Raw genomic sequence first — 23,532 nt, 5'->3', positions numbered from 1 at the left:
TTTCAGTGACAAGAAGACAGAAACCTTTTCACAACCCCTACAGAGGGCATGTACATATTTTTCAAAAAAGATGTAAAAAAAAAAAAAGTAATTGCTTTACATATATAAAACTATATATATTCTTGTAGGAAACTGAATGAACTAACATCATTCAACCATTTGGCTGATAGATTAGCCCTGCTATCTCCTAAGGGTTAAAATGATGATGTTGTCAACCACAATGGTGATAAGGAATGTCATTTTTATTAAAAATGATGAATTGCTAGAAATGATAGATTGCTGAACAATGTAGGAGCAGGCATGGCTGTGTGGTAAGACACTTGCTTCCTAACCACATGGTTCTGGATTCAGTCCCACTGCATGGCTCCTTGAGCAAGTGTCTTCAACTATAGCCTCAAGTCGACCAAAGCCTTGTGTGTGGATTAGGTAGATGGAAACTGAAAGAAGCTCATTGTGTCTATATACATATATATATATATTGAATATATACATATATATATGTATATGTATCACTATGTATGTGTTTTTCTGTCTGTGATTATTGCCCCATCACTGCTTGACAACTGGTATTTGTTTGTTCATGTCCCTGTAGTTTAGTGATTTGACAAGAGAGACTGATAGAATAAGTACCAACCTTAACAAAAAATAAGTACTGGGGACAATTCATCTGACTAAAAATTCAAGGAGGTACTCCAGCAAGGCCACAGTCTAGTTACCGAAACAAGTAAAAAAAATATAAAGTGTATGTACTTAAGCTTGGTATTTAATTATAAGCCTCTAACCCTTTTGCATTCAGATTACTTTGTTAAATGTAATTATTAATAACTAGCAGTATCGCCCGGCGTTGCTCGGGTTTGTAAGGGAAATAACTATATAAGCATTTTTAGAGAGTTACTTCCCTTATAGATGCCAATTCGGGCTTTCTTAGCCATTTCTGTTTTGGTGTCTTCAAGCCATGAAGTCGTTGTTCTAAAAGAACGCTGGTCTCCTTGACAACACATTACGACGTTGATTTCCTTACACTCCCTTCCCCATAGCTTCACGAGGGAGGGAAGAAGGGGGAGAAGCAAACACAGGTGCAGGTGTTTCAGCGTGGACGCCAACTCCGCCGCCATCGACACACAAAAAATTATGCATTAAAATGGAATAAAAAATGATGTTAAATTATTTTTAAAATCGTAGACTCATCGTAGACGCGCGCTAATAGCCAGACGGGCTCGATATTAATCACGACTATAAGATACCCGAATTTGGTTAAACTGCACTGCAAAATGTGGGAGGAGTTAGGAATCTAAATCGAAGGGGACAGACACTCACACAACTACAGTTTTATATATATAGATTGACATTGGTATGAATTAGTCGTGCATGACTTTGTAGCTTTAAGATTTCGATGATGTGATTTGTTTATTTTTAGAAAGATATTGTAGGGTAAGTGTGAGAGGCCAGATCTAACCAGTTTGAACATAAAACAGGTAGATTCTTTTGATCAGATATGGCCAGTTTAAATGCCAATTTCAGTCAAGATATATCATTTATCTTTTACTTGTTTCAGTCATTAGAGTCATGCTGGGGAACTTCCTAACTTTGTTTTAATAAATTTTGAAAATTGTCATTATTAAGCTGCTGTTTGGAACATAAATTGATTTCAAATTTTGGCACAAGGCCAACAATTTCAGAGGAGGGGTAAGTCAATTACATCAATTCCAATGTTCAACTGCTTCTTATTTTATTGACCCTGAAAGAATGAAAGGCAAAATCAACTTCGGCAGAATTTGAACTCAGAACATTGAAGATGGACAAAATGTCACTAAGCATTTTACCCAGCATGCTACAAGAAATCTCATTCGAAGGTTTGAATTTACAGCGCTTTAAAACAAACATTGTGTCACAGAAGCAAAGGTGGTCCCAGACAGGTTGAGAATAAATAGGATTAATTTCTGATTCCAAATCTCACCAAGACTTGGTTGCTATTTCTAATAGGTCAAGCAACCACCTACAGTGTCATGTAAGTTTACAGCATGGAAAAGAAAGGAAAAAGAAAAATTAAATAAATAGATAAATCTAATATTTCCTACCAGAATTCGTTATCTATTCTCCAACGAAGAAATGTTCTTTGAAAGATATTAAATATCTCCTTACTCTATAACAGAACTATCATAATTCCATTATATTTTTGGCTTTCGCCATATTGACTCTTATTAATGCTACCTTGCACAACTAATCACTTTATATTCTACTGGAAATATTTGATCTATACATACATACATATATATATATATATATATATATATATGTATATATATACATATATGCACACATCTACATGTATATATATAGAGAGAGTTAATGATGTTGTCTATAGAAATATGAAGTCAAACCAGGAGTTTCAGGAAAACAAATTCATCTGAACAGCCCAGTTTTCGATTAAAACCCAATTTCAGTTTTTGAACGTGTTACTTTTTCTCCTATGTAATATCTGGAATTTATTATTAATTCATATATCGCATGAATATTTTCAGTGAGTTTCAATTGAATATTTCATATTTCATATCAAATATTTAAATATTCTGCACCAAAATTGAAATCTTAACAAATTCTATACAATACATATTTTGAAATAAACCATTTATAGTGATTGTATGTATGTATGTAAATAGATAGATAGTTGTGTGCGTGTATGTATGTATGTGTATATATATATATATATATATATATATATATATATATATGTATACATACATACACACACACACACACACACACATATATATATATATATATATATATATATATATACATGTATATATACACACACAAACACACACATTTATATATAAGGAATTGGGATGACAAAGGAAATAACCAAATATATTATGAACTTCATTAGCTTACAGCTGTTTCTGCTATTAGGTGCAATGCACTCATAGTTGAGTGCTTGAGTATTACCCTATAACTTCATCAGAGCTTCAAACATGAAGCACAATTTATTTGGGCAAACACATTTATATAAAGGTAAATGTTCATAACATAAAAAATTGTTTTGTTATTCCAATTTCTTATTACCGCTCTATAAACTGACGCTTTGTACTGAAGCATATGTATATCGAGTTCTAACACCAGGTTATTTGTATCACTATGCCTAAGCAAACTATCAATAAATATATATATATGCTGCTGAGACCCCCTTTGGTCATGACTGACCGTAGGATTGCATCTAGAAAGTTACCCTCCCAGGCACAAGTCTGGGCAAGGTTGTTTATGGAAGACCAGCAGTCGCCCATGCATACCGGCCTCTCCTCTCCACACCACTGATGTCATCCGAGGGAAAGGTAACAGCCAATAAAGCTTGTCACCTGTGACACCGCTACTCATTCCTACAGCCGAGTAAACTCGAGCAACATGAAATAAAGTGTCTTGTTCAAGAACACAACACGCAGACCGGTCCAGAATTCGAACTCACAACCTCACGATCATAAGCTCGACGCTCTAACCACTGAGCCATGTGCCTTCATATATATATATATATATATACACATATATAAGACAAGTTATAATAATGGTCATTACATATTTTTCTTTTATTAGAGTACATTTGGCTTACAGCTGTTTCTGGAAGTCATTATAGGTACGTTACTGATAGGCTTACGCAAATGGTGCCAACAGTGAGGTTATGAAATATTTTGCCCAGATTGTTAATCCCTCACACTCACACACCACACACACACACACACACACACACACACACATGGGTATATATATTTTCATCTTCCATGGGTTGGACAGGTTGGTACAGTCTAAATCAGTATTCATTCAATGTTTCTACCCTCTTAGAATGTGCACTTTATCTCACGCATATATTGCTATGGTTGGGTATCTTTTTATCACCAATTAATTTACAGATTTACAGAATATATTGAATGCATATCATTATGACATCAGCACTATTGAGGTTGCCTTGTACCTCATAAAACTATAAAGTTCTCACTATTCTATGGTATATTGCTGAGACATTGCTCAAGAAGGTGGAAAGTAGAGAGCTCTATGGCAGAAGAGCAGGAATGAGCAAGCAGTAGAAAGTAGAGTGATGGCAGCAAATGAGTGATGGTAAGAGTGTGGTAGAGAGAGAGTAACTGACAGTAACAGAGGTGGGCAATGGCATGATGGAGTGATAGAAGAGTGTATTGAGCACAAAAAGATTGAATGCAATTCCTATTACACACATGTGGCCTCATGGTGAGAGAGATATGCACAGTAGTGTGAATAATGGGAATGGTATTGAATACAGATATTTGGTCCAATAATATCTCTTATAGCAGTGAATAAGAAAGGGAGAGAGTATGTGTGTCAGAGTGAGATGATAGAGTTATACAAGACACCCATTTTTCCAAATATACACATTACATAAGGTATCCACTGTAATATATTCAGTTAGCAAATTATAAACTTAATCCTGCATCCTTGTGAAAGGAGCTTGCAGAAAAGGAAGAGCCAGAAAGATATGGGATGAAGTGGTGAATGCTGATCTCAGGAATTTGAACCACACATAAGAGATGACAAAGGATTCTGAAAACAGCAAATTGTGTATGTGCGCACATTTGGGCCCCTTGCCCAATTTCCTCAAGACATCCCACCAATTATCATCTCTTTAACTGCACTACTCTACTACAGTAATTAAATGGGAAGAAAACTGCATATTTCACAAGCTTTACATAATGCTATTTGTCTTCTGCAATACTGAAAAACCTTCACTTGATATTCATCCCCCATTTTTAATACTGTCCTTTCCACTTACATTTTACATTGATCACCTTCCTATGCCACCAAATTATCTTTTTTTTTGTTCACCTCAATACATCTTGCACTCTTTCCAACACTGTGCCTGCCTCTCCCCCATACTCTTGCAACTTTATTATATCTCATATCTCTCTCGTGTTTCTCTTGCAACAAGAAACTTGTTCTGGTCCTTTCTCTCTCACTTTAACCCCTTAACCCATTGCATAAAACTACCTCCCCTCCTACTGTAGTCCTGCTCAGTGAAAGATCATAGCCTTGTAAATTGCATGATGACATTATCAGCACTGGTGCAACAGAAAAGTACCCAGTACACACTGAAAAGTTGTTGCTGTTAGCCATAGAAATCCATGCCTCTGTATACATTGGAGCATGATGCAGTCTCTTGGATAAGTGTCTTCTAATATAGCCTCCATCTGACCAATATAATATGAAAGAAACTGGTAGTTGGAAACCAAGCAGAAGCCCATCGGGTGTTATTATCATCAGTGTCAATATTTTAATGTCTACTTTTCCATGTTGGCATGGGTCAGATGAAATGTTGAAGCAGTTTTTCTATGTCCAGATGTCCTCCCAATCACCAACGCATCTTTGTTTCCCAGTAAGGTACTATGTCCTTTGAATAATAAACAGCTCAATGGCTAGACAGGGTTTTCTTTTTGCAACAAATTATGAATAAAGATACTGTAATGTAGTCAATGTCTTTGATTTTATGCAGTACACATATGATATCTAGATAATGCTCTCTCACACACACACCATACACATATACAATAGACTTTCTATAATTTCTATCATCCAATTCCTCTCACACAGTAGATGGAACACTGATTTTTCAAAGTAGATGGAACAAGTGGAAGCGGGACACCCAGGACAACATGGGTGGAAGTGCTGAAGGACAACCTCAGGATGCTGAACATTTCATATGAGATGACAAAGGACCAAGATGCCTGGTACCTTGCTGTACTTAAGAAGAGCCATACTGCTCAACAGAAGTGTTAAGACTGCATTCTCTGGTGAAGCGAGTTGGCCTACAAGAGTACTGTGTCACGTAAAAAACACTCGTGCTGGTGTCATGTAAAAGCACCCAGCACACACTGTAAAGTGGTTGGTGTTAGGAAGGGCATCCAGCCATAGAAAACAAGCCAAATCTAACTGGAGCCTGGTGAATCTCTCCAGCTGGCCAGCTCTGGTCAAACCATCTAACCCATCATGCCGGCATAGACAATGGACATTGAATGATGATAATGATGAAGGCTTCTGTCACCATGAGTTTATAGCAGAATCCATCTGCCCCAGTGCTACAGATGTAGCAAACATGAAAGAACATGGAGCTAAGGCAGATTTCTTAACCACATAGCCAATACCTGTGTAGACATGTGTGCATGTGTGGGTGTATTTTGTATGTGTTTGTCTGTCTTAACCCTGTCTTAATGTAAAATAATACTGTTCTGTATTTATGTCCCATAACATAACTGTTTGACAAATAGAAATCAATAAACTAAGTACCAGGCTTATAATACTGGGATTGATATGATCATATGATTTATTAAAATCCTTCAAGACAGTGCCCCAGCATGGCCACGTCACAACAACCAATGAAAAGAAAACTATAAAACAGAAAAAGATACATAAAACAGAAAAAGATACGTAACTGAACATCTAATACTGCAAAACATTTTAGCATTTTAGTCTGAGATTTTACTGATTCCATCATGGTACCATCTTTGGATCAGTCAGAAATAACAGCAGTAGCAGTTGCAGCAGCAGTAGTTAGTTGTTGTTGTAGATAAAACTGGTGTCAAATTTAAAGATATTTAACTCTTTGCAGCCATATTGAAATGATACATTCACATGACGTACAAATAACCTTTCGATCTCTTGTAATAGCAAACACGCTGCTCTCTTGCTCTTAATAGTAGTTGATGTGTCACATCTCTTAAGTCAATTATGCAAATTTCCTTCTTGTAGTGATTGATGATTTCACTATTTCTGTCATTAATTCTTAGAGAATTCTGATCTTTCTCTTCATTCCTGATTTTGAAGTTTTGAAGTTCTAGCTTTTCATGTTTGCTTTTTTTTTCTGCTGTTTTTTTTTGTGTGTTTTTTCCCTTTTATTTTAATTTTAATTTTTTATTTTTGTAAATTTTCTTTTTCTTTCTGTATTTTACTTGCAATTTATATTCTTTTCTGGTCATATTTGAAAAGTCAAAGCAACATCTTGAAACGGAAGCATAAAAGATTTATTAATACATAGGTATGTATTATATATCTGTGAGTATGCATGTTCATGCATGTGTGTATGTGTGTTTTCTTTGAGATTTATTTAAATTCTCCATCACAGAATTTAAGCTAGTCACTATCAGAGTGACAAGACAATTCTAGGGATTTGTGAATACGCAAGTTAGAGTTCAAGTCAGCATACGTGTGGGTGAGTGTATGTGGGCTTATCTTGTTGGTATTTGCATTTGTGTTTATATCTATACAATGGTTATATATATATATATCTCTTTAGAATATGATTTTGTGCAGGCTTTTTATGTATGCATACATGTATGTATGGAAATCTGCAGGTATGTTTGTGTGTATGAACATATGGGTGTGTATATGCATATGTGTATATGTGTGTGCATATAGGCATGCTATTTGCATGTATGCATGTTTGTATGCATGCATTCTGTATATGTGTGTGTGTGTAGATATGTATGTCTGCTTGTGTGTATGTATGTGTGTGCATATGAATGCATGTACACATTTGTACGTAGATTTATATGCACATAAGTTTGTGTGTATGAATGTATATATGTTTGTACACATGTTGTGTGTGTATATGTGTGTGTGTGTGTGTGTGTGTGAACATGCATAAATGTAATATACATATTAATGTCTCTATGTATTATGCTATATTCCTATATACGTTAGCATGCATATATTTCTCCTGAAAGGATCAAATGAAGAATTGTCGGAATGTTCTGCAAATCCTTAGGGTGGAGCTAATTGATTGGATGTGAAGGATGTGTGGTAGTAGTGATAGCAGTGGTAATGGTGTAGTGGCACTGACAACAGTGGTGGCTGATACCTGCCAGTTACAACTGGCAAAAATGTCACCATTTTTCTAGTGATGAAGCAGGATTTGAACTCAGAATACAAATTGAAAGAACAGATATTACAAAGAATCTTGTCTAATGTCCTTACAACTCTGCCAATCCACCACTCAGAACTGGTGATTATTTACAGCCCCACCCCCCGCCCAAAAAATATATAAGAGGAAGTCGACTTCAGCAGGATTTGAACTCACAGCACAGAGAATCAAAACATTCTACACTGAAGTCTATCAAATCAGTCTTTTAACCATTTAGCAATTGAACTGGCCATATCTAGTCCAAATATTCTTACTGTCTTATGTCACAAAGCAGTCACATCATTAAAGTCCTGAAGCTACGAAGTTATGCATGATTAATTCCAAATGATTTAAATAAATGAGTATTATATTTGACTGAGTAATCTGAACATTAATGGGTTAAAGTATGTGAGTGGGTTTATTATTTTCTTTCTTAAAGATCTCAGCAATGCCAGGCTGTTATGTGTACTTGGAAGGATGAAATGTAAAGTTGACCTGATCAGGCCTAGAACTCAAAATGTAATTAGCTGGAACATACTGCATGCCATTTCGCTTGATCTAACATTTCTGCTAATCCATCAACAATGTATGGCAACATCATCATCGTCACCATCATCAACACTTAACGTCCATTTTCTATACTGGCATGGGTTAGACAGTTTGACAGGAACTGGCAAAGCCAGGGGCCTCACCAGGTTCTATAGTCTGTTTTGGCTTGGTTTCTACAGATGGATACCCTTCCTATGCCATTAATCATTATTTTAGGACATTTGCTACATTCATCAGTAGAAATAAGATGCAGATAACAAACCCCTGATTTCCATATTCTTTGTCTGATCAATAATCTTTCCTTGATGACTACCAAGTATGAACCGTTATAGTAATCAAACTCCATAGCCATATCTCATCAGAATGTTTTGACCAGCTCTGTCTGTTGGTATCATGAAAGCTACCTGAATATAAATTTAACTCATCAACAAAAGAGATAAAGGTGACAATCCCTTCATGATCCAAGAAAGCAGCCTTGGTATTTTCTCAACAGGTTGACAAGGCACTCATTGCCAGGACTACTAGCAGAACTGATTAGTTATCACTCTGGAGTACCCCTGACAATAACTTGATTCTGTTTGAGACTTTAATAGTTGCTTCATTTCTTTATACTTCATATCTTCTGAGTGAACCATGATGTAGTCAGTCTTTTAATAGCATTTTGCAGAATAGCTAGAATGTTGGAAAAGCAGTGATGCACTGATCTATGAGGAGTGGACAGAATGAAATGTCTTCTTATATTATAACTGTACTGTTATTGGAGATCACCAATGCTGTTCTTATTTCCTTAAGGACAACTTTGTTGATGAGAAGTTGCTTGAAATAACTTTAGATTCCCTTCTTCTCATCTGCCTGTTCCTTAGTCACAATGTTGTTTGTTTCACAGTGATCCTAGATAAACACCTCCAAGTAATCTGTGTAAGTTCACACATAACATTTAAGCATATTACAGACCTTGTAATTTTTTGCCAAACATCCAATGCATTTTAAACTAGTTAATGGGGACTTTCCTTTAAAACATGGGCTTCTCATATGAATATGCACCTATCAAGTCTCTCCCAGGTGATTTTCCATTCAGTAGTTTCAGAACAACTATGCAGAGAATTTCACTTGTGATGCTCAACTGCTACAGGTGAGACATTTACATTGTACTCCCTCTGTAGCTTGTTTAACTCCACTACACCACTACTTATTTAGATTCTAGTTTCCCTGCCTCACAGAGTGATTTCAGATCAATAGGGTGGAGTATTTACATCTTTGAGAATAATGACTTCACATGCAATAATATACAGTTTGAGAGTTTAATAAAAACTTTTGGTTCATTAAGCTTCCCCTTCCCACTTCTTTTCTTTTTGTAATTTTCTATGGCCACAAAGCTTTTAACTTACCACTTGTAGTTCATGTTTAAGGGTTATTAGTTTATATATGAGTGTCTCCTGTTGACAGTTCCTGTAGATTCTGGATAGTCTATCATGAAGTCATAGCTGACATTTCATGAATTCATTATTCCCTTTTCATCTCATGATAATATCCAATGTTTTTCTGTCGTCTGTTGATGTTCATTTGAAACAGGTGATCCATTTTGGTTGTGCGTCATCATTTCGATTGATCTTACTAACTTCCATTTGTAGATGATTGATAATTGATACAAGGAAGACATTCAATATCCAAAAACGTGATGGTTCTATTTATGTGAGGTGACCATAGCAACTTGATCAATCATGAATAACATCAAATCAATAGATTTCCTATCAACTTATGTCAGAGAATTGGCAGAGTCATCAGAGCATTGGACAGAATACTTTGTAGTATTTCCTCCAACTCTCTGCATTCCGAGTTCAAATTTCAACTCTGTCTTTTTAACCACTTTTTTTTTTTGGGGGGGGGGGGAAACAAGTTCTGATCGAAGTTAGTGGATTAGCAGAACTATAAGAATGTTGGAAATGGAAGCATTGCAGTATGTGTTCTTTTTCAATGCGTTCTGAGTTCAAATCTTGCTATGTCCTGTTTTGGTGGTAGACTAAATTCTTTGCATGCTGATAGCACCCTGGCTAACTTAATGAAGGGTACCACCCAGTTGCAAGCATTCAAACCAGGTTTCCAATTTCAGGATACCTTTGTCCCTCCCTCTATCCCTTCTAGAAGTCTTGGAAGCCCTGTAACTGGTCATGGGTACTGGTGTTCCTTCCTGACTAAATAATAGAAGAAAAAATTCTTTCTTTATTTTAATGGTTTGTTGTTACTGTTCTTGTTTAATCCTAACTCAGTTCTAACTCAATAAATTCATATGCAATGGTATTTTGGCATTCCAGCTATGAACACACCATCGACAGGAATAATGTACCTAAGATTATATTACTAAATGTTTCTTTCTTTTACTCAAAATGATAGACTAGGATATGCAAGAGATTGTGTGCATCTGTATATATGTCATCGTCATCATCATCATTTAGTATCTATTTGTCCATGCTGGCATTGGTAGGATGGTCTGACCAGCACTGGCAAGCTGAGGGGCTGCACTAAACTGCAATCTGATTTGGCATGGCTTCTATGGTTGGATGTCCTTCCTAATGCCAACCACTCTGAGAATGTAATGGATGCTTTTATGTGCCACCAGCACGGGTGCCAGTTGTGTGATACCAGCATCTGTCATGACTGTGGTTTTACTTGGTTTGATGGACCTTCCTTCTCAAGCACAGCATATTGCCAAAAGTCTCAGTCATTTGTCATTGCCTCTGTGAAGCCTAACACTCAAAAGGTGCTTTTTACATGCCACTCGCACAGGTGCTAGTTATGCAACACTGACGACTGCAATTAATGGTCTTCTAAAACACAACATAATGCAAAAGGTCTCGGTCACAAGTCATTGCCTCTGTGTGGCTCAAAGTTCAAAGATCATGCTTCACTACTGGGTCTACTTCTACCACAGGTTCCCCCTCCAGTTACAGATTGGCACTTCTTTACACAGCTGTCCTTGTCCATACACACCACATGACCATTCCAGTGCAATCAACTCTCTTGCACACATCTGATGCGTTTTATGCCCAACTTTTCTCTAACGATGCTTACACTCTGTTGTACATGCACAATGACATTGCACATCCAGCAAAGCATACTAGCTTCATTTCTTTCAAGCCTATGCATGTCCTTGTCAGTCACAGCATATGTTTCCCTGCCATGTAGCATGGTTATTCCTATGCAGGCATCATACAATCTGCCTTTCATTTTGAGGGAGAGGCCCTTTGTTACCAACAGATGTAGGAGCTCTCTTAACTTTGCCCAACCTACTTTTATTCTACATGTGTGTATATATATGTGTATGTATGTATATATCATCATAAATATATATATATGAGTATGAACGTATGTACATGTATATATACATGAGTATGAATGTATATGTTTATGTGCATTTATTGGGTATAGTCAACACTATGTTGAACTCTCAGGCTATGAGTTGACATTAGGAAAGATAGCCAACCACCGAAACCATAACAAGCCAGTCATTAGAGCACAATGCAGTCTTCAAACCTACAGAGTTCTATCAAACCCATACCAGCATGGATGTTAAATGATGATTATGGTATATACATATATCCTCATCATCATCATTGTTTAACGTCCATCTTCCGTGCATGCATGTGTAAGACAGTTGACAAGGCGCCAGCTAGGTAGAAAAACTACCCTAAGCTACAGTGTCTGTTTTGGCTGGGATTTTATGGCTGGATGTGTTTCCTAACACCAACCACATATACTTAACTTGGATAGGTGTTAAATGATGATAATGATATATATATATCATTCAAAATGTGGCCGCATGTGTACCGTTGGCGATTTTTTTTCCTCCGTCTTCTCTTCTCTGGATCTTTCCTTTTCCTATGTTTCTGATGAAGAGCTCCACTCGAAACGTTAAACTCTCCTTCTTCCCTTCCTTCCTGAGTGTCCAATAATATTATATTTGTTCCACGTCCTCGCATTGTTGTGTTTTCATGTTTGGATTAACTTTATATATATATATATACACACACACACAAAAATGGCAAAATATCAGTATCCATCTCCCTTGATTGGAATTGAAAGCGGGTTGTCTCACCTGTCTATGACTTTCAGGTGTTGCAACACCCAGAGTTATGAGAGAGTCATCCCCAACATACTATACTGCAGATTACTAGCAAACTATCAAAACACATACACGGACTATGTGCATCTGATAACAATATATATATATATATATGTATATATATATATATCCCATATGTATGCATCTATGTATGCCTACATATGTGTGTACATGTGCAGAGAATGTACACATATGACTGTATTATATGCTAAACTTCTGCAATATTTTACAACTTTCACAGTTCCATTAATGGCTTACAGTCGTAAATTTCTTAATTAGCCATGTCCTTTCTAGTTTGGTGAATTCCAGTTTTGCCAGAATTGGGTGTTGAAGCAGTTAGTTACAGAAGCAAGCACCATACTCCAATAATTACCAGTTTAAATCTAAAGTCATAACCCAGTTGGAATATCTGCAGATTTTTTCATTACTTTGACATAGATGTATTCTTTTTACTTTTATCTCAAGCATAGTGTTAACATCTGCTAGACAACTAATTTCCACTACTGTGCACAATTCCTTTTCTGCCCCAGACCATTATGTTTGGTCTGTTAAGTCTACATTTTACAGAAGTTTTGACAAGAATATTCTACCATTATTTTTTCATTTTCTCAGTCATTATGCCCTCTATATCACTGCAACTTCTTGCATATTGATCCTCAGAACTTCCTACAAATTACATTAGATAGAATTCTGTCCACTATATCCTATATCATGCCTCATAGGGAAAGAGTACTACAATGTAATTGAGCTTTACTTTACATACTTCATTATAACTGTTATCATCATCATCATCATCATAATGATAATAACAACAAGGATGAGGACAATGATAATAATCATATCAATAATAATGATGATGATGACAACAACAACAATAATGATGATGATTATAAGGATGGTAATGATAATCATAATGATAATAATGAGAGTATTACTCTCATTAATAATAATAATAATAATAATAATAATAATAATAATAGTAGTAATAATAACGATAATAATAATGATTTTATTTATTTACCACAAGGGTGAAGGATGAGGGGTACAATACAAGACATACAATGCAGTGATAGAAAATAAAGGGTAAGTATACACAGTATACACTGAAAAAGAAGGGACATATACATAGTATACAAAGGTTTAATAAAAAATAAGAAGAAAGAAAAAGGTTGGGGGGGGGGGCAATGATAGAGATATACAGGATGATCTCTAGGGATAATCAGTCCAAGATTTCCCTGAACACTCAAATTCCTTCTCTCCGACTTACAAGTCTACACTAAGAGAGGTACCATCTCCTCTTGCCATTTTTGCATCCCCCTATTTCAATAAACTCACTCAGGGACAGCACTTCCCTCTCCGCTCTCAATTTCTTTTTCAAGTGAAACTTGTAGAAGTTAATGAGAGCTCTACCAAAGAGGAATGTATCTGTTCTCATGGTTTTCAGCCTTGTCCAGCAAACAACCTCTTTCACTACAGCCACCAGGCAAAGGAAAACTGCTGGCCTGCCTGATTGATGGAGGGTGGTGAAGTAATCATCACTGGTGGCTCAGCTGACAGATGGATGCATCACACACATGACAGCAACTGTTCGACATAAACCGACAAGTCAGCAACGCCTAGACACTGAACAAGTGCATGCAGAACAGTTTCTTCACTCTGTGTGAACCTTGGACAAGTCCATCTGACGGCACATCCGTGCCTGTAGAGTTTATCTCAAAACGGGTCCAAAACTGCTTGCTTTCAGGATGGCTTCCAAGTACCGATGGTCAACCCTATCAAATGCTTTTCATTGATCCAAATTGATCAGAGCTCCCCCAAAGCAGGATTTTGTCCCAGTTCTCTCTATCATGTATTGCATATGGTGGAAGTTGCCATGGATAGACCTGCTCAAGATTGCGCACATTTGCGCTTCTCTGACCAGGCTACTGGTGACAAGCACCAGCCTTTCAATAACACCTCGGCCAAAATCTTAAATGCTGTGTTTAGCAGAGTTAGGGCCAAAAATCCTCTAGTATGTCACTATTGTCTGCATTTTTCCTCAGCAGTGTCACCACACCTCTGCCAACAACACTAGGAATTCTCCCATTCTGTTGACAGTTGTAGTAGACGTCTGCCAAGAGGTCACCAAACAAATACATAGAATTCATAGGGCAGACCATCAAAACCAGGTGATCTGCGGCTTATGCAACTGTTCATCACCTCTCGAATTTCAGCAGCTGTTATCATCTTTTCACACAACTTCATGCCAGCTGCCAAGAGCCAAGACAAGCCATTCAGGTATGAACTAAAGTTCAGTACCACCGTCGACCTAATGCCCTTTCAAATAGTCACACAAAGTGCTCCTGAAAAGCTGTACACATCTGCTCAGAGCCGAGTAGCATGCACACATCCTGATCCATCAAAGAGCTGGATCCGGATGGGTGTGAGTTACTTGATTCTGAGCAGATGTGTATGGCTTTTCAGCAGCACTTCACGCAACTATTTGGAAAAGGTGATGGGTCGACGACTTTTTACTAAAAGCACAAGGCCCGAAATTTTGTGAGGAGGGGACTAGTCAATTACATCAATCCCAGTGCTTCAATGGTATTTAATTTATCAACCCTGAAAAGTCAAAGTCAACCTCTGTAGAATTTTGAACTCAGAATGTAAAGACAGACGAAATGCCACTAAGCATTTTACCCAGTGGTGCTAACGATTCTGCCAGCTCACTGCCTTTATAATAATGATGATGATGATTTTGTTTATTTACCACCAGAGCAAAAGACGAGGTGGACAATGCAAAATAGACATAATGTGTTGGGGTTTACATATAATGAAAGGACAAAATAAATAAATAATTAAAAAAAGGTTAAGTGTCAGCTTCCGGTTTCTTTCCTCTTTCTCAGAGTAGGTCCATTCAGCCTCATATATAGGTGCAAGAGTGGATGTGTGGTTGAATAGCTTGTTTCTCAACCACAAAGTTGTAGGTTCAATCCAACTGCATGGCACCTCAGGCAAGTGTCTTCTACTAGCCTTGAGCTGACCAACATCTTGGGAGTGGATCTGATAGTTGGAAACTGAAAGAAGCCTCTCTCTCACATACATACATACATACATATATATGTATATATATATATATATATATATATATATATATGTACATACATATATACCCACGTACTGATCTTTAATTGTGGAAAGAACCTGTTGAAAGAGTAGACCCGGGAAAACATGGGACGAAGTGGTGATAAAGCATCTTCAGATGCTGGGCCTCATTGAGGAGACTTCTGGCAATTTGCTGTACTTGAGAAGATACACCAAACTAATTAAAATCACAACCATTTATATATACAAACATGTCCTTTATGGCATTTTCCGTTATGGGCATGCCCTCACTCTCTCTACCAGCTGAGAGGTTCTTGTCTTGTAAGTATTGGTGGCTTGTAAAATGCACTCGTGCTGGTGCCACGTAATATGCACTCATGCTGGTTCCACATAAAAGCACCCAGCATGCTCTGTAAAGCGGCTGGTGTTAGGAAAGGCATCCAGCCATGGAAATCATGCCAAAACAGACAATTGGAAGCTGGACAGCTCCCCAGCTGGCCAACTCCTATCAAACTGTCCAACCCATGTCAGCATGGAAAATAGATATTAAATGATGATGATGATGATGATGATGATGATGACACAAGCACACACACACACACACACATATATATATACAAACACACAGCCTTATACACATTCTAGCTTTCAGTTTAGTGGAGCATGCTATACTGAGACATCATCTTCATGTCAATGTTTACAACAACATCATCAGCATCACCTTCATCATCACTGCCCACATCGCCCTCATCACCACCATGTTTTAAGACATGTACCATATGCTTACTTCAAAATACCCTCCTCCATTTGTCTTGTTACTTAGCTACCTTAACAATAAACCATTTTCGTTTTCTTTTTATTTACTTCTTTATTTCTTTCTATCTGTCTTTCTTTCTCGCTTAGCAACTTTCTGTCTGTTTGTCGCCTACTCAGACATGCCACATCCTACCATTTCCCTTCATCATTAGCATCTACCCAATGTTTTTGTTTTTCTTGTTCTACACTTTCTCATCTAGTTATCCATTTCGTCTGTCAAACACTGGCAACATGCAGCAATTTGGTGCACCGTCAGGTTACACACACACACATACACCAATACATACACTCACACACTACCACACACACACATACACCAATACATACACTCACACACTACCACACACATTGACACATCAACTCACACTTCACCAGCCACCCTACAGCAACCAACACACACACCAGCTCACAAACCAATATTCACAGAAACACACGCACAACTACTACCATGCATACATGATACACAGAGCCACATGTCAACAAACTTATATAACAACACACACCAATACACACACATGTATATATACACACACACACACATGTATACATACACACACACATACACACACACATACACATATATATATATATATCAGCTCACACCAACATTCACAGAAACACAAAACTACCACCACACATACATGATACACAGAGCCAAACATACACACACACACATATATACCAGCTCACACATCAACATTCACAAAAACACACACCCAGCTGCAACCACGTATACATGACACACAGAACCACACACATGTCAACAGACCGATATAATAATGCACACCAATACACACACATAACACACACATAACACACACAGACAAAAGTATTTCAACTTCATCTTTTACATTAGATATTGTAGAAATTTATTACTGTAGTTACATAATTGACTCCTGTCTCTTCTACTTTGTCCCCACCCGCCATCATCCACCCTCATTTGCAGACCCATGATCTCTCTCACAGCCAGTTTTTCTCGCAGTCACTGTCTTTCTCAGCCACCCTCTTTCTCACATCTATCCTCATTCTTATATCCACCCTAACCCACTCTTATAGCCACTATTTTCCTCCACCACTCTCCTCTTTACATATACCCACTTTCTTTCTCACACCCACCCATTTTCTCCTAGCCACCTTCTTTTCCAGCCACCCACTTACTGATTTCCATGGTTTTGCAGCTAACTAAAGTAACTTTGCAGCTGATTTTAGTGGATTTTCCACATTGAATTTGCTTATTATGTCTGTATGTCTTATTTTCTTTCCTTTTTTTATTTTTGTTTTGTTGTTTATATTCTTGTTTCATTGTTTGTTTGTTTCTAACTTGGCAACAGATGGCGCCTGTTTGGGCAGAAAGGGTAGAGATGAAATATGCTGCTGCAACTTCTTCTTATGATGTCTGTCATCTCTGTCGATTTGATTGGATTGGCTTGGTAGCACTTAAAAATCTTAGACTAGATTGGAAACATGCTTTATCTAGAGTGCTAGATAGATCCATCAGTTCATTCCAAATGTTTTAAAACATTATATAATGTTATATGCCCAAAATCTGAAGGAAATAACTAACAAGCACTAACCTAATTGTTTGATAGCTCAATGTAGCACCTATATCCCCAGGATCCACCAGACAAGCTTCTATACAGTCACTTCAATCAACTTTTTATATAATCAATTCATCTATCTTTTTATAGAGTCAATTAAACTATATATAGAGTCAATTAAGCTTTTATAGAGTAACTCAAAATATCTTTTACAGAGTCACTTAAACTATCTTCTTTGTTATCACTAGCATAGCTATAATCACAGATATGACTGTGTACTTAAGAAGTTTATTTTGTAACCATGTGATTTTGTGTTCAGTCTTACTACATAGTACCTTTGGCAAGTGTCTTCTACTATAGCCTGGGGCTGACCAATACCTTTTAACTGAATTTGGTTGAAGAAAATTGTGGTAGCCATCATGTGTGTGTGTGTGTGGTGTATTCTTATCCTCTACCATTTGACAAGAAATGTAGTTTGTTTATGTTCTCGTAACTTAGTGGTTTGGCAAGAAAGAGACTGACAGAATAAGTGCTAGACTTAAAATAAGTACTGAGATGACTTGTTCATCTGAACCAGTGATTCCCAACATAGGGCACACACCCCACTAGTGGGGCCTGGGAAAATTGTGGTGGGATGTGGAACCCAAATTTTTTTCTTTTTTAGTGGGTCACGGAATTGTGAAAATCTTTTTTCCACAGCAAACATACTACACCTATACTCAGCCAAGCCAAACCAATCCTTCCAGCCAAGCATATTGTATGAAGGCTGTTTGCTTCAGTATAAGTGCTATTCTAATGCCCTAGTGTGGATATTTCTTTATAAAAAGTATATAATTATGAAATATGAAAAATAAATTGCTTTTTTCCGACTGCTAATTTATATACTCGTAGTTGTGCATTTAGCTTTATAATGTTTAAATTTGTGGATAAATGTGTCAGTGGGTAGCTTAGCTTAATGGTAAAGCACTCAGTTGGAATCTTTGAGGGATGTGGCTTCAAGTCTCATGGCTGTTTTTCTGCTTTGCAAAAGTAGTTTACCCAATATTTCTGCCATTCTAACTGCATTTCTGCATTCAGTAAAATTAGCATTTTATTTTTATCATACAATACACATTTCAATGCTTATGAAAAAAAAAGTTACTTTATATCTAAATATACGTAGTTAAAAATAGATTTTTTTTTTTATGACTGCCAGTGAGACATACATTTTTCAGGAAAGTCACAGTGGGGCTCAGGAGAAAATAGGTTTAGAAACACTGATTAAAACCCTTCAGGTAGCTCCCCAGTATTTCCACATTCCAATGAATGTAACACGTAAAAGAATAAAAGAACAATCAGTTAAACAAGAAACTTGTATATTGGTGCTTCTCAAACTTTCTAATTATTGCCCATTTACTTTTATTAACACTTTATCAATGTCTCTTGAACATCACCACTGCTATTTTTAATGTGCATGCAGGTAATATAAGACTAAACTAACTTAGTTTCAAGAAATAATTTGAAACAGGTGACGATAAGCATGTATATAATACATCAGTGTTTGAACTTAGTAACTGACCCCATCTTTGAGCTTAAGGGAGAGAGGGAGAGAGAGAATTTTAATTATATTCTATATAATTATATATCTACATATGTATTTTACCTAAAAAGGTTTTTTTATATGCCGGCCACTGATAAAATTCATTGATTTTTAATGATTTTATCCTTTAATTATGTTTATATATATAGTTGGGAAAAGATTAGAGATCTATACAAATCAAATTTTTATATATAAAAAATGGAGGTGGAAATAGCACAGAAGTAAATCTAGGACATTTAAATTCAAGAGAGAATTTAATAAAAATGATTTTTAAAAATTATATAAAGAAAACATTACCGATTTTGATGAATCTCATCTATCAAATATCAGGAAAAATTTATAAAAATTTGAAGTAAAAACAGTTTATCATCTGTCTTGGGGTCAAGAACATGTCTTATTAAATTCCCTCTTAAATTGAAATGTCTTAGATTTGCTTCTGTGTTATTTTCACTTCCGTCTTTTATACACAAAAATATGATAAATATGCCCTTATAGTTACCAGTTGAAATTTGTTTTTGTATTTCTATTTACAGTTGTAATTTCTATATTTAAACACACACACACTGATTTCTCAACCCATGTGGAAGTTTACACACATCTATTTATAAGTGTGGGTAGTTTATGAGATTAACACATGTTACTCATTGCTAGAATCAACCATGTTCAAGCATGTACATATTGACAAGTGTATTGATACAAGTCAGGACAAAATCTAATGCTAAAGGTACAGTGATTGTCTTGGTTGCATGTATGGAAATACTCAAAATTTTGACAGTCTCTTAAATTTTATTTTAATTTGTTTATAATCTATGTACTTGAGGAGTATCTATTTATTGTTGGAAATTTACTCACATTTCTAATCTATTATTATTGTTAATGTTGTCATCACTGTTATAGTTTTTATAATTATGGCTAAGAAGCAGTTTATCATGATATTTAAATCATATTAAAGGGAATATTTAAATAGGAAACAAACATAAAAAACCTGCATAGATGCACCTACCATCTATCAACCTCCACTGGTTCTTTGTCACCAGTACCCATGTAAAATTTTCCAGCACCCCTAGGGGCTATATGGTTCTATACATATGCTATTCTCTAAACAGTCACTCAAATTAAGAGGTTCAATAAAGTCCCAAAAGAAATTTGATGTGAGGGACCTTGTATGTGCTCATATAACTTACTAACAATAATAGCCAAGCATTCTTTTGACTAATTATTGTTTGTCATTTCAATAGGGACTACAAAGGTTGCATAATATTTTCTGTAACTTATTCAACACGTAAAATTTCAATGCATATTGATGTCTCACAGAACCACAATATTTAAAATTTTTTCAGAAATTTAAATGCAACAGTTTGAAGTCTATGTTTTCCCCTAATACCAACCACTTGTCAAAATGTACTGGCTGATATATTTCATAGCACCAGCATTAGTGCGGTTATCATCTAAGTTACAAGACCTCCTCTACTTAGAGAGATTACAGGAGAGAGGCAGGCAGTTTTATGTTAGGTATTGAGAGATTAAATTTTAAATGAAGATGTTTTTTGCTGCAGAGGAGAACATGGTTGACTTGCATTACATAAGAGAAGACAGGGGTAACTGGGATGGAGCTGGAAAGGGAGATAAAGATGGTGGTGGCAAGGTGACATTGCAAGGTACGAAGAGAATAGACTATAAAGGGGGAAAAAAAAAAAACACAGAAAAGGTAGAGAGAAATTATAAGAGTGTATAGAGGATTGAGAAATGTTTAGAGATGATGTAAGGATAGGGAGTAAATATAGTGAATTGGGAACAAAAGTGGAGGTGAGTTCAAAGATAAATCTGAATTGGAAGTGAGAGGAAGTGATGACTGGCAACACTGAAAAGGTAAAAGACAGTGACATAGCAATAATACAGTCAATGAAGGAGATGGTATATATAATCAAAACAGTTTTAAACTAATATTTTAGACAATTAGATGTATTGTGTAATATTTTCATCATTTGTACTACTTCTACAACTACAACTACTTGCAAACATAATAGAATGTGTGAGTATGTATATAAATGTGTTTATATATATATATATATATATATATATATGTGTGTTTATATATATATATATATATATATATATATATATATATATAAAAATGTGTTTATATATATATATATGTGTGTGTTTATATATATATATATATTATATATATATAAAATGTGTTTATATATATATATATATATATATATATAAAAATGTGTTTATATATATATATATAAAAATGTGTTATATATATATATATATATATATATATATATATATATAAAATGTGTTTATATATATATATATATATATATATATATATATAAATGTGTTTATATATATAATATATATATATATATATAAAAATGTGTTTATATATATATATATATAAAAATGTGTTTATATATATATATATAAAAATGTGTTTATATATTATATATATATATATATATATGTTTGCATGTAAGTATGTATATAGAAAAAGAAAATTGAAGAAAATACTGAAAGCAGCCAATGAAATGAAAAGACAAAAGAAGCAGAGAAACAATATATATGTAGGTAAGTATATATGCATTTAAATATGTATATATATATATATATATGTATGCATGTGAATATATGTTTATATATGCATGCACATGTGTGCATATATATATACATATATATATGCACACACATACATGTATATGTGTATGTATATGTGTGTATATATATGTTTATATATATACACACATATATACATGCACACACATATGTATATATATAAGCATTGCCACAGAAACTTAGCAGTCACAGAAATCAGACAATACTTAAAATAATGGTATGTGAAGTCACCTGGTAAGTCTTGAAATTCTAGTTCCATAAGTTTGGGTAATTTCAGTTGAGTGTTATGTGTTGCGAGTTGAAATGTCTGCCTACCTGTAAGACCAAAAAAAAAAACAATAATTAGCATTTTGGCATTATTTTATTTCATTTCAGTTATTATAATTATTTTCTCACTTTTTTTTTAAAAAAAAAGAAGCAGGCACTTTCAATAAAAATATGAGAGAATGAAATACAAACCTATCCGACCCATAACCTGAAATAAAGTTTTGCAAACATGCTAAAATAGTGATGGGCAATGTTGTTTATGATGATGATTATATTGATGATGACAATGATGATGATGATGATGGTGGGATGATTACATTGATCTGATTGTTTAACTCTTTTGAAACTGATTCACCTGAGACAGCTCCTGGTTCTTGGATACAAACTTCATGTTTTAACCCTTTAAGCATTCAGATTATTTTGTCCAATGTAATGCTTATTTATTTGCATTGTTATGAATTACCAGTGCATTATATCACAACTTTTAAATTTCAATGAAGTGATTATTTATTTTTAGAAGATATTATAAGGCAGGAGAGGCTGAATATGGCCAGTCCCAATATAAAGCCAGCAGAATATTTAGGCCGGTGGTGGCCAGTTTAAATGCTAAAGAGTTACAGTGATATCATCATTTTAACGTTCACTTTTCTATGCTTGCATCAGTCAGACATAGTGTATTGAGGCAGGTTATCTTCTGGCCAGATGGCCTTCCTGTTGCTAACCCTCACTTGTTTCCAAATAAGGTAACACTGTTTCACCCTGGCCAAACATGCATATGTACTCACAGAATACTGCAATTGAATACCCTGCTTGTATGACAACAACAATAATTTTATGACTATTAGGTGTAAAGACAAGAAGCTACAAACATACATAGTCACCCACATACATATATACACAGACACACATGTAAGCATATATGATGGGCTTCGTTCAGTTTCTGTCTACTAAATTCACACACAGAAGGCATTTGCCCAAGGTGCTGTGCTGAACAGAGGACCAAGTGGTTTGGAAGCAAACTTCATAACACACAGCCATA

The 23,532-nt window shown here is 35.5% G+C and overlaps 1 protein-coding gene across 10 annotated transcripts in view; it reads right to left on the bottom strand.

The window, feature by feature from the left end:
• The window catches only part of LOC115218071 (zwei Ig domain protein zig-8), a 547,852-nt gene extending 525,308 nt beyond the window's left edge, over positions 1-22,544 (bottom strand). For 9 of the 10 annotated variants that reach the window (XM_036508046.1, XM_036508050.1, XM_036508048.1 and 6 more), the window contains exon 1: positions 22,458-22,543. In XM_036508046.1, coding sequence (XP_036363939.1) covers positions 22,458-22,485 — 28 coding nt within the window. In that variant the 5' untranslated portion in view covers positions 22,486-22,543. Of the gene's footprint in view, positions 1-22,457 lie in introns of all 10 variants that reach the window. The other variant, XM_036508049.1, reaches the window with a different exon arrangement.
• Positions 22,545-23,532: the final 988 nt, after the last annotated feature.

The sequence above is a fragment of the Octopus sinensis genome, linkage group LG12 (assembly GCF_006345805.1).
Source record: "Octopus sinensis linkage group LG12, ASM634580v1, whole genome shotgun sequence".
Lineage (NCBI taxonomy): Eukaryota > Metazoa > Mollusca > Cephalopoda > Octopoda > Octopodidae > Octopus > Octopus sinensis.
The sequence above is the reverse complement of the archived record's forward strand: the minus strand, read 5'-3'. Positions and strand labels throughout refer to the sequence as shown.